The 13,319-nt window shown below is 39.4% G+C and overlaps 1 protein-coding gene across 1 annotated transcript in view; it reads left to right on the top strand.

Moving 5' to 3' along the window:
• THEMIS (thymocyte selection associated) overlaps positions 1-13,319 on the top strand; it is a 200,730-nt gene that overhangs the window by 176,753 nt on the left and 10,658 nt on the right. The window contains exon 5 of the mRNA XM_023512802.1: positions 11,660-11,813. Coding sequence (XP_023368570.1) covers positions 11,660-11,813 — 154 coding nt within the window. The remainder of the gene's footprint in view (positions 1-11,659; positions 11,814-13,319) is intronic.

The raw sequence follows: 13,319 nt of genomic DNA, 5'->3' as shown, positions 1-13,319 counted from the left end.
ATCTCATTGTGGTTTTAATTTACATTTTCCTCATGATTAGTAAAGTTGAGTATTTTTTATATGTGTACTGGCCATTTTTCCGTCTCTTTTTGAAAAGCTTCTGTTCATGTCTTTTTAATAGGGTTATTTATTTATATCTTGTTTATTTGTTTGAGTTCTTTGTAGATTCTGGATATTAACTCTTTTTCAGATATGTAGTTTGCAAATATTTTCTTTCATTCTGTAAGTTGTCTATCTTCTCTGTTGATTCTTTCCTTAGCTGTGCAGATGATTTTTAGTTTAATAAAGTCCCATTTCGCTTTTAAAAACGTATGCCATCATGGTAGATAAAAATTTACTAGCCAGTTTTAATATCTTTGAAAAGTTAGTAGACATTTTTGGAAAATGAATTATGACTTTGAGCAATTAATAATGTACTTTTCCTGTTTGGATTCATGCATCTTTGTGGTGTATTGCATTCAGTGGTGGCAACCATTAAAACTCAGTATATAAATCAACTCAATTATGATGCAAACAATTGAATTGCTATATCACAAAATGTTAAGTTGAGATTTTAAAAATTATTAAAACCATTCAATCATTTTCTAAAGGTATTATCAATAAGTAAAATTAAATTTTTGCTGAAAAATTATTATTTCAACTTTATTTTTTGTTTTATAATGCCCACACTATATTAGTTGAGCATATGTACATAACTACCATGTATGGTAGTAGATTATGTGTTTATAATTTTATGTATACATACATGTATCACATTTATATTATATGCATAAATTTTTTATTGTTAAGATCATGCAATCAGAATGGTTTAGAGACCATTGATTTAGAAGTTGGTAGGAAAGAGAAAAGATGGCAAAAGAGATGAGAACATAAGTGTTGAAGCGATAGAAGAATACAGTGTTACTGGAGAACAGGAGACCAAGGAAAAAATGTTTTTAAAAACATTGTGTTAGTTAACAGACATTATGTTCAACACAGAGAAAGCTTAGGAGCCACAAGATCTGAGGGGAGAGTGAGGATTAGAAAGCTATTGGTGAGTAGAATATAAACATCTTAACACAATGACTAGGAGAATGACATGGAGGCTATGTTGACCAGTTCGATGAGGATATTTTAGATTGTATATGAAGACACCACACTGTACCCCATGATTGCATTGATGTACACAGCTATCATTTAATGAAAAAAAGAATAAATATATAGCACCTTTATCAAAAAAAAAAAAAAGAAAGCTATTGGTGAAGATATTGTTAGTCAAGTGGAGGAAGAGAAACCACATTCTACTCAGTAAATACCCAGATGCATATGGGAGGGAAAGGAAGGAACAGTAAGAATATATTTACTCTTATTAAAGGTTGGTAGACAATGAATAAGGCAATGAAGATGGACAGGTGGAATGCATGACAAGTGAGAAGAGCGGTTGATTAAGTCAAGGGAGAGTGGAAGAAAAAGGGTCACCTTCAAAGGAGGAGGTACTTTCTTTAGAAAAAGGACAGGACACTTTCTGAAATGTAAGAAGTATAGGAGATCAAGTGTATTTCTAAGAAAAGAGAAGGAAAGCTGTGGGGATTGATTTCCAATGGCCACAACCTCCATGGATTAAGTGGTTAAATAATCTCTTAAAATTGGGGGATGACAGACTATGAGTGTGAAAAAGAGAATGTTTGCAATATCTTCCATTGACTTCCCTCAAGGAACGAAAGCAGAGATCTTCAGTAACCAGCAACGCTGGTGACACAGCTGCTACCAGCTAACGTGGATTTATGTTGTAAACAAATACGAAATTAGAAGACTTTTTAAAACTAGTAATATGCTACCTTGGGGAATGAGAGAAGAGAAAGAAATTTTCAGGGATGGAGAAAGGATAGGCAGTTGGAGAATGGAAAGAGAGGATCTTATAATAGCTGTGAACAAAGCAGTAAGGAAACGAGCTCTATGGACCCCCTTGGGTGGAAAACCAATGAGGCCCAGAAGAGGCCAATAGGGAGAAATAAATTAAAGACCGTGAGGAAAGAGCTGTGTCAGGAGCGAGTGTGAGAGCAGAGGAGCGTGTTAGAATCCAAGATTGTGAGGCAGGAGAAATTCTGTGTAACAGTGAAGTCCAAGTTCTGATTATGCTTAGAAGAGGCCAAAACTGAGTATGAAAAAAGTTCAGCAGAGGTATGAACGTTAAGGTCCTCCGATGTCCTGTTGGGAGAGGGAAGGGAAGGAGAAGAACACGAACCAAAGAAGCCAGCGTGAGAAAAGTGGGACAAGATCCTGGAGATGCAGAGTGATGCCTGGATTCTATAGAAACTCAGAGAAGGTGTTGGATGGTCGTTGCAGACAATGCTTTAGAAGGGAGGTTGAAAATAGTGTCTGCAAGTCAGAAGAGGCTTGAATTGAGCTGAGAAGGGGGAAGGCAGCCTCCTAGGGCCATGTCCTCCATATTTTTTTTATAATATAACCACATTTATTTAAGAACATATGTCAGTATCAACCAGCAAATTTCAACAATGCAAAAACTGCCATTACTTTTGCACCAACCTGATAACTTCTTTTAGCCTCAGTTTCTCATCTGTTAAAAGGGACTGTGATACCAATCATATGAGGTAGTCGTGCTGTAGCACTAAGATGAATTATGGAAATTGGTCTACAATGTCTTTCACAGAGTTCAAAGAACTAGGTTCTTTCATATACTCATTTCAAGACATCATGAGTAGGACTTGATAATTATATTTGGATACATTTTGATTACTGTGGCCAAAAAAAAGATGTTGACTCCTGCATTACAAAATTTTGTCCAACCATTGGCATTGTCTAGATGGATGAAAATTTTCACATACACAAAATGAATTTGAAGCTTTTTGTCCTCTAAGGAACCTTTTCTACATGATGAAATAGGTAGGGACACAACGGTGACACCAGATAAAGAACAACAGTCTAAAGCTGGGAGAGGTGTCTTACACACTTGTTGATGGGAGCTTTTTACATTTTAGCATCACCCTGGTGGCAAGAATGGCAGGTAGGTAGCCTTTCATTTCCAGTAACGTGAGTACTTGAAGGAATAGTAGGATGAGCCTCACTCATCCAAATTGTTTCTAGGTCAAATAATAACATAGTAATGTTTTAAATCAGCTTGCCAGGACATGTACCTTTTTAATGACTCACGTCAAATTTGTCTTTTAATACTCAGAAGGTTAAGATGATTTCAAATGTAATTTTTAAGGAAAAAACTTAGAATTAGACACAGACCTGTAATTTCGCACACAGCGGTTCCCATCTGCCATCTGCAGCAAGCGTTGCCCTGCTGGACACCGTTCAAACACTAGTCGTATGTCCACTAATTCAAAATTCATTTCACCAAAAACTAATTTAACAAAAAAAGTGTGTCACATAGTTGATTCCATTGTAATTTCAGTTTTTGTAATTCAAAATAAGATTAATTTTCCTGCCCTTTGGCCAAAGATTACTCTGACAGAATGGAAGAGTTATGATTTTCCCATTAAAAAGGAAGTTATCAAAGCTATGACAATAACCATGCAAATTAATTACTTCTAAATTTTCAGGATGTCAAAATAAGAAGGAAGGAGAAAGATTTATCTATACACAAAGTTCCAGTGCTCATCCCATCAGCATTTTGAGTACAGTGACCTTGGTGTTTTGAAGGGGAGGCAAGCCACCCATAGCATCTCTAAAATAGCAAACCATTTCATATGCTTGTTCAATATCTGGAGTGACAGGGCAAACATCTTTGAGGGCAGCAGGACATCTCATTTTGTCTCCTTAAAAATAACAATTGTGCAGATTAACTGCCTATCCAGACTTCATTGTAAAATAAAAATGTGTTGGCTAAGCATTTCTTCAAGTGCCTATTTCATCTTTTTCTAAATTCATAAAGCCCTAGAATAGCAAGAAGCAGATTGAATAGAGGTTGACAAAGGGTGTGAAGAGGGTTGCCACCTGATCGCTGTGCATAAAAATTCTTAAACTCACTTTGATCAAACAAGGCATGAGTTAGGGTTTGATTTTCCCAAGAGGATGGTCCAATCCACAGCAGATCAGGATGGCGGGACTTGTAGATATCAAATTACCCGGATCCCAGTTTTCAGCAGGGGAAGGTAAAGGAGAACGCAGCTGAAGTACGTAACTGAAATGTGGGCGCTGTTCATCTCTTACTTTAACACATCATGTATTCTTGAAGCATGTCCTTGAAAGGGAAGGTTTAAAATAGTCTTAATTGTAAATGAAGGATTTCTTTCCCAGACAACATACTAAGATCTTGGATACCTGATTTGTGATAAGACTTTAAATATCCATGCCAGCAGGGGTGGTTATTTTTTGGATCTGTTCCAAACCAATCTAGGAGGAAGCAGGGGCCCTTGCAGGGCTGGGGTGGGAGGCTGTCATCTCTTATCAGGGCAACTAGGGAAGTAGATACAGACATCTTTCTCTCCCAAAGGCCTGCTGTCTCTCCTCTGACCCAAGGGAAAAGGCTGGAAACCCCCAACTCTTTTAAATGTCTGAACTTCTGGTGGTACTTGGAACAGGCAAGGAATAAAGGGGTCTGTGCCACATGTCAGCAACAGTTGAGCCCAAGAGTATCTCAGTGTCAAGCCATCTGCAGGCACTGGTGACTTTTGGTGAAGCTCCAATTAGCTGACAGCTCCCAGCCCAGCCGGTGAGGCCCCCTCTGAAGAAGAAGGTGCCCATGGTTGGGGGAAGAAGAGCTCTGGCTGAGGAGGGTGAGTGATGCCAGCAAGGGAGGCGCACAGCCTGAAGTGCCGGCAGAAGCAGGAGGGGGCAGTGAGCTTCTGACGGGCTGAGGAAGGGAGGCCTGTCAAACACAGGCCATCGTGGACTCTGCAAACTACGCAAGGCTGCAGGGACAGGAGCCATGTCAAAGGATTGCGTGTCTGGGACAGGGTGGAACAAGCTCAGGAGCAATCTCTTTGCAGTGGTATGAAGAATGCATTCTGTGCAGAAAAGGCAGCTTATGAGTAAATATGGACAATTGCATGAAACCTCAGAATATTCTCTAAAAGAGAAGACTGCTTACATGGAGGACCAGTCTTCTCTTTTAGAGAATAGTCTGAGGTTCGGATAAAAATCTGAACCTCAGAATATTCCATCTTAGCTTTAGACTTCTTTATTTGGGATATAAGGGTACGTATAATCAGGTTCCATTGTTTGTGTTTGTAATGTAAAGTGTGAGTCTCAGTTATATTCTAGCTTGTTTAAATTTCTTTTTTTCAGTCTAGGTGTGGTCGCTCACGCCTGTAATCCTAGCACTCTTGGAGGCCAAGACAGGTGAATTGCCCTGAGCTCACAGGTTCGAGACCAGCCTGAGCAACAGCAAGACCCATGTCTCCAAAAAAAAAAAAAATAGCTGGGCATTGTGTGGGTGCCTGTAGTCCCAGTTACTTGGAGGTTGAGGGAAGAGAATCACTTGAACCTACAAGTTTGAGGTTGTTAATGAGCTATGACGTCAGGGCACTCTATGGAGGGTGACAAAGTGAGACTGTCTTAAAAAAATTTTTCTTTCAGAGAAACACTTGCCTCTGTTAAATTTTATCTTTACAATGCACAATGAGAAATGTATTAGCTTTTTTTGAAACCACTTGATAATCTTCTAAATTATTTATGGTGATTGAACCATATAACAAACCAAGGAGAGCAGACACAGAGAGAGAGAGGAGACAGATCAGATGAAGGCCTGCAAGCTTTTCTGGAGTGCACAGAATGCTTGTAGAGCATTGTGGAGCCTGTAGAGCTTATGGAGTTTGAATGTGCACGGAATGCTCGTGTTTCTTGTGATTAGATTTTGAACTTCCTTTATTCTAATGTATAGTCTCTGAATTATTGCTATGGTTCTTGTGATTTTTTTCTTTCTTTCTTTTATTTACTAATTTTAGGGGGAGACAGAGTCTCGCTCTATGACCTGGGCTAGCATGCAGTGGTATCATCATCACTGTTCTTGTTTTAAGTCAAAGTCAATTCTCTGGAAGAAAGTTAGTTAATGAGAGATTTCGTCCTAAATATCAGCTGAAATTTCTTGCAAAGTATCACTTAAATTTAAGTTCTGAAGTGAAAAAAGTACAGGCAGCGGAAAAGAACAGTGTTTATATAAGCAGAGAAGGAGGCTGCTTTTTTTAGTCAGCAGAGGATTGATTTTTTTTTTTTTTTTACAAAATAAAAAGTGAAGTACAACTTCATGTTGTTTTAAAAGTGAATGATTTTTAGTCCCTGGCCAAGGCAAGAGCTTTGTAGCTCTCTAAGGAAAGCAAGCCTATTTTCCCTTGGGGAAAAGGGTCACAAATAAATATAGCTATGACCTGAGAATCTCAATAAGTTGTTTAGAAAGGACGATTTTACCAAACAGCACGGCCTTAGGTATGAGATGAAAGAAGGAGTTCAAGAAATATTTCAATTTTTTTTTTCATGGAAAATTGGGGTGGGAGGGCTTTGTTAATTATTATTATTTTTTATTTGTTCATGAGAGAAATATTCAGTACCTTGTAATCAAATCATTAATTTCTGCAGAAACACTTAAAAGCAACATGCAAACTACAAGCCAAGAATAACATGAAAAATAACTGACTAGTCATTTTATGTTAGCAGACAGGATTCTAATGATAAGCTAAATAGAAATTACACAGAAGAAGCAGGATTTATTTCTGAGGTACAACTAGACAGTGGTCACACAGGCCTAAGGCACGCCAGTTCAAATTAATCCATGTTCCACTTCATTCTTTACACACATTTTAATTTTCTCATTTTCCCCAGATCCTGTCTGTAGGTCAAAGACTTGATGTCACTGAGGCAGTGCCTGACCCAGCGTTTTCTTTCTTCAATTATTGCCGGGCCACATTCTCATGTCTAGAGAAATGGGACCACTGTGTTTACACACTCAGTTCTCAATTCCCATTTTCCCTAACATATCCATTCTTTGATTTATAACTTCCATAGATAGTTGCCCAACGTAATCAGAGATATATGAGATGCTATATAAATACAGTGTGCACAAGGATTGTGGTAATGAGTTTACTTGAAAGCACAAGGTTGAAGTATGTGTCTTTAATGGATAAAACAAGGTCTATATAACTGCCTTTCATCTATATAATAAGCAGTACTATTGTTAGGAGTGACTGGATATAAACCAAATTTGCTTATGGATGTGAACACATGATAATGTAGTGGCCGTTAATAACTGGCCAGAGAAGAAGTGATGAAAATTACGTCTATGTCTGCTTCGTGAATATACCCCCGTTCATTGACTACATAGCTATGTAATGCCTCTTACGTTTAAAACCTTCAAGAACTAAGGACAGTGAACAGGGCAGATACAATCTTTACTCTGGGAGGTTTTTTTAGTTTAACCAGAGAGATGGACATTAAATGCTACACCAGCTATTATTTAATGTAATTGTGAAAACTATATTGACATAGAAGTACAAGGTACTCAAAACAAGAAAATAGGATCTGGCAAAGATTATGCAATGAAGGAAAATCTTGAGGAACTCAAGACTTAGTAGCATTAAGGGGGAAAGTTTATGAAGAATGTTCTAGAAAAATGGAATTACTGAGCCTTAAGACAGGAAGGTTTGTGGAGCTGAGAGGACAGTAGCATTGGAGCCCAGAGCACTTGCTGTGGCTTGCAAGCCCGAGCCTCTCTACCCTCATCTCATTTCAGAAATCTCCACCCCTGCCCTGGAGTCATAAAACATGCAGGTGGTATATTAAGCCATTCGAATGATTGTTGAAATTATCTAGGGAGAGTGAAAAGAAAACTGGATCAATATAAAACCTGAGAAAACTTGGCGTTTAGGAGAAGAAAGTTAATCCAGCAAAGGAGGCTCAGAATGGGTACGCGGAGTGGCTGGAGGAACAGAAGGAGCAGGAGGAGGCCGGGAGAGGAAGCGAACAGATGTGTCAGATGTTGCTGAGGGGTAGACAAGAGAAAGTCTGGCAGATGACCAGCCAGAGTGGAGTTTTCAAACTGGAATGGAGGCCTGGCAGAACAGAAAGGGAAAATAACAAGGGACTGGCGGGTACAGAGAAAGGAGAGTCATCAGTGGCTCTCAGACACGAAAACTGTCCAAGAATGGTCTCTGCTGGAGGCATGGAAAAGCAGTCTTTTTTTTTTAATTGAGACAAGTCTCACTCTGTCACCCTTGGTAGAGTGCCATGGTGTCATAGCTCACAGTAATCTCAAACTCCTGGGCTCAAGTGATCCTCTTGCCTCAGCCTCCCTTCTATAACACCCAGCTATTTTTTTGTTTTGTTTTGTTTTGTTTAGCAGATCCAGGCTGGGTTCGAACCCAGCAGCCCTGGAGCATGTGGCCAGCATCCTAACCACTGAGCTATGGGTACCCAGCTGGGATGGAGTAGAAAAAGTAAACTTGTGGCTAGGATGCTAGGTGGGAGAGGAAGATACCGAGTAATTTTAGAGGTGGAACATCTCAGGAGAGGACAGATTTCAGAAGTGACTCTGGGAGTAAAAGGCTGCAGTAGAGAAATGGAAAGTTCATTTGCAATAAGGAGATGCAGGTGGGGTGTTGTGAGGGCTGTTTATATAGATGGCACTTTATCCAGGATCATGACTATAGTGGGGCTGCAAGGAGCAGTAATAATCCTGGTGCCAACCCCTTCTTATGTAGGACATATGGTGACTGGAGATTGGTAGACAAATGACACCAACAAGAAGAGAGAGGGTATAGAGCTACATGGTGGGAATACCAAAGCTGCAGGGGGATTTGGGGGGGTGGACAGACCTGGGGACAAGGAGATCCACAAACCTGAGGGTAACTGGGGTGTGGAGGAATAAGCAGCCATCATCATTCAGAGCTGAAGTGGTGTCTTCAATGGACGATGGGATTTCAGTCAAGGAAGGAAGGGAGAGGCAACGTTCTGAGAGGATGTTGAATCATGAAGTCTGCAAACCATGAGCAAAGTTCTCAAGGCCAAGTGGGAGAATTTGAGAAATAGGAACAGGGAGCGAGAAGGGAGAGAGTTGGGGGCTAATGAAGGGCAACGGGGCAGTGAGGCATGGGGCATTGTGGAATTTTATTGTCACTGAAAACAAATACCAGGGCAGGATGTGGGGACAGGGAACTGGAAGGAGGGGCTGACTAAGTAAACAAAGATGAGTGAGCCTGGCAACGTCAGTAACATCTGAGAGAGGCACCCGCCTTTAGATGAAGACCTGGGAACAGGAAGCTGGTCTAGTAAGTAGAGCAAAGGGGAGGCTGGAAAATCTGATGGAGCTTGACTAGAGGAGATTCCTGCCTGGAAACTGTCTCTAGGAAAATGGGGTCCTTCGTTACTAAAATGCTAATCTGTTATAAAATATCCCACCTGCCAGAGGTTTGTACCAGGAAGCACTAGGCCTTGGTAATACTCGACCCATTCTGGCCGAGTAGTTATTTGATTCTGATCGAGTGGTTATTTTTCTCCTCAGGCTTTCATGACAAAGATTTCAGATTTCAGGATTTTTAAAAAATGCAGGATTTCGTCTTTGCAGTCTGGGATGTATTATACATAATTTGCATGGCCTCAAATTTTTCCCTCTGGGTGTTAATGTTATCAGTGGAATGTGGTAGGAAAAAGCATGAAGCTGTACCCCTTCTTTAATCTAGTCTGTTGCTCAATACTCAGAAACTATAATTTAATAGTCATCTAATAACTTGAAATAATAATATGTTTTCCAAAGGTACCTAATTCAAAATCAAGAAAGTAGTAATGTGCTGGTTGCATCTGCTTCTTCCCCAAGGCAATGTGATAAGATAGGCCTGAAAATAATTTCAGAAATCACAGAGAGTGGTGAACTTGTGCCTTGGTGGGCGAGGGGAGAACCAAATGTGAACAAGCATGGTGGTTCAGCTCTAGTTCATACCAGCTCTCAAACGCTGATCTTTTGAGTGATCTTACTCAGTATCACTGGAATCCCTCCTTAGTCTTTAGCAAAGGAATTTGGGATTTATTATTTACCGCACTCTATTTCAAATATCTGCTTAGGCAATTTAAACAACTGTTTGAGCAACATACAGTCTGAGACTGTGTCATATTTATGTTTGTGTTCTCACACAGTCCAGTGTCTGAGATAGTACAGAAAAATGAGGGTTGAATGTTCCAGTCACCTGTCTCACCACACACTGCTGGGTCACCACCGGAAAAACTTAGTGGCATACAACCCAAACCATATTTATTTAGTTCGTGAGGCTATGAGGTTCTGATGTCCCCAGCTGGTCTCAGGTGATCTGGGCTGATTTTGCACAAATGTCTGGGGCTCCTCTGCCTGTTCTCTCCCTGAGTTTGAACACCTGTGGAAACCTGACTGGGCTCCATCTCATGTTCCACCAGCTAGTCTAGACAGGCTCCAGTGGCACAGTGGAATTACAAGAATGAGCAAACCAGCTGTGCAAGCATCTTCCACGCCTGTTTGTATCAATGTCCTGCTGGTCCAGAAGAAGTCACGTGCACAAGCCAGAAGTCAGAGTAGGAGGGTGCTGCAAAATTACACAGAAAGGGTATGGATGCAGAGAGGGCTGGAGAATTGGGGCCATCTGTGCATCTGGTCTACCATGTTAAAAAAGTAAACAAATTCATCACAGAATGACATAAAGCACACTGCAATCAGGGTCAGCAGATAGTATCAGGAAGCCTCGGCAGTGTTCATCTTGTTAACTTGGAATGAGTTATTTAATCATTCTAAACCCTAATTTCCTTGTTAGCTTTTCCCAAATTTGAAAGCCTTTGATTCCATACATGCAAGCTTTTAATAAATGTAATGCTATACACGGTCTGTAGAAGGAACTGTAAGGAGAGTTGTTACTATCCTATCCTGTGAGCCAAAATGGTTGTTGTGTATGGCCAAAATTGATTGGCTAATTTTGACTCTTCTGAATCTTCAAACATTTTATAATCACATCCAAACTGATAAGCTTCAAATCTGAACTTGGGTTTGAATCAAAGTGCTGAAAGTTTAATTTCCTATTGAGGTCTTCAGTTTTTGTTCCCATCTGATGATTCTTTTGAAGCATACAATGCGTCCGTATAATGTCAAACAGGATGGCATCTCATATATATGAGATGAGTTATAGGGGCCATTGATGCTGTGTGCCTTAATAATTCATTGTTATGATGAATTATTATTCTTAAATTGACTAGAGGAGCTTGTGTCAAATTTGCATAATGCTGATAAGAAATGTGGGTTATTTTAGAAGAGACAATTTGTTTTATAAAACTATAGAGACAATACAGAAATGAAACCTGCTTTTCATTATCTAATATATGTAATGCATAATAAAGCACTGAATTATTTAATTACAAGAATAAAAACGGAGTAAAAATGCTTCCAATTGAAAATATTTTATAAGTTTCACAAGACGAAAGTAATATACACAAATAGTCTTTGAAGATGGCTCTAGGTGATGAAAATGACTTCTTATTCTAGTTACGTAGATTGCATCAAAAATTCCACACCCGCATTATCAAAAAATTGATGAACGTATAATTTGTAACTTACTTTGACGTGTAGAATGTTCTATTCTAGACACAGACTGTTCTAGAAATGACTTGGCCTATGATGAATGTTATCCTTGTCATATCTTAGGGAAACAATTATTTTGGTCTGATAATTTACTCGTGAAATCAATCACTCTGCCCTGTGTCATTTCAGAGTCACCATGTAGACATATCCAAGAAAATTCACTCAAATCAAGCTGGCGTGGATTCAGAAGCACCAGTTGGTTGTCAGAATGATTTGGCTGATGTGGAGAGGGAGAGGATAAACCATGGGGCCAGTGCAGTAGCGGACACCGATGTGACCACAGGTCAGTTAAGCCAGAAGAGGTCAGTTTCAATTGCCTACGTACCAGGGCACAACAGACAGATTCTTACTTCCATTTTGGTTGGAATATACGGTTCAAAGTGGCCAGTGAACTTTTGAGTGCAGCATAATATTATGTACACATAATAATGATGATACCATTCTTTCCTTTCCATTATTAATTTTTTCTCCTCATTTAGATGTTTGTGGATTGCTTATATTGTTCTGATAATAATATTTTGACATTTCTTCTAGAATGAATAAGAAGTATTAATGACTTTTGAGAAGAGGTGAAAATAACTGAGACTTTTTAATTTAAAGAGACACCTGATAAAGTAATCAGAGGCAGACTTCAGTTATGATCATTTAGTTTATAGAGAAAGATAGTGATCCAATATTTTTCTTCTCCACCAAGGGTGAATGGAGTTGTGGAGGAGTTGATAGCATTCAATTAAGCTATCCAGATGAACTTTCGCATGGTGGAAATTTGGGATGAGTTAACAAGTGAAATAAGGACTTTCTCTCTTGGCAATATTTTAGACCCAACAAACCAGCTCAATTTCTATTACATTTTATCTTTGAAACTTCACATTTGGTTTACAGGAAAATTGAAACTGTAATTATTGTTAAGCATACGGTTTGTTCCTTTCCTCTCCTTATTTGGTTTTGTCGCTAGCCCGCTTTCTTCTCCAAGGACATGTAAAAGTCAAAATACTAGATATAAAGTCTCTGAAGTGTTTCTGCGCCAGACCCTGTCTGTACAATCTGCGCTCTTTCATGTAGTTAGCTTGCTGGCTTCTGACACTCCTATAAAAATATCCCATCGAGCTTTTCTTATTACCTTTTCATTGACTCTCTTCGAGTGATAAAAATGAAATTCTGTAAAGGGCTTTGAAAACCATGCATATTGCAATTCCTCCAAGTTTCTAATACTAATCAAGTGTGACTATAAAAGAAACAACCACTGCAGTGAAAATTGCTGCAGTGTGTTGAGTCTCAAGCCATTATTAATTCATTGGAAGCTATTTTTTTCTTTAAGATTATAGATCTTAAAAAGGACCAGATAACACAATTCCCAAGATCAAAGTTTTTGTTTCAATCCCAGGGAAACTTGTTATTTAATCTTCTCTTGTGTGTGCTTTTCTCTGGAACATGGTAGACTCAGCTTTGTGCCCTGAAAGAATAGTGCAGAGAATGGTACAGACCAGAGCGGCACCTAATTTGAACCTATTGCCTGTAAGAGATGGTTTTAAGGATGAAGAAGACCTGAAATTAAAGTAGTAATAGTACTCTCTTCATTCAAGAGAGTAAATGGAGCCAGGTGCAGTGGCACATGCCTATAATCCTAGCTCTATGGAAAGCTGAGGTGGGAGGATTGCTTGAGCTTAGGAGTTTAAGACCAGCCTGAGCAAGAGCGAGACCTCCTTTGAATGGAAAAATTACCTGGGTGTTTTGGCAGGTGTGTGTAGTCCCTGCTCCTTCAGGGATGAGGCAGGAGGGTATATTGAGC

Source organism: Otolemur garnettii, unplaced genomic scaffold (assembly GCF_000181295.1).
Source record: "Otolemur garnettii isolate 467f Iridium unplaced genomic scaffold, OtoGar3 scaffold00002, whole genome shotgun sequence".
In the NCBI taxonomy this organism is placed as follows: domain Eukaryota; kingdom Metazoa; phylum Chordata; class Mammalia; order Primates; family Galagidae; genus Otolemur; species Otolemur garnettii.
The sequence above is the reverse complement of the archived record's forward strand: the minus strand, read 5'-3'. Positions and strand labels throughout refer to the sequence as shown.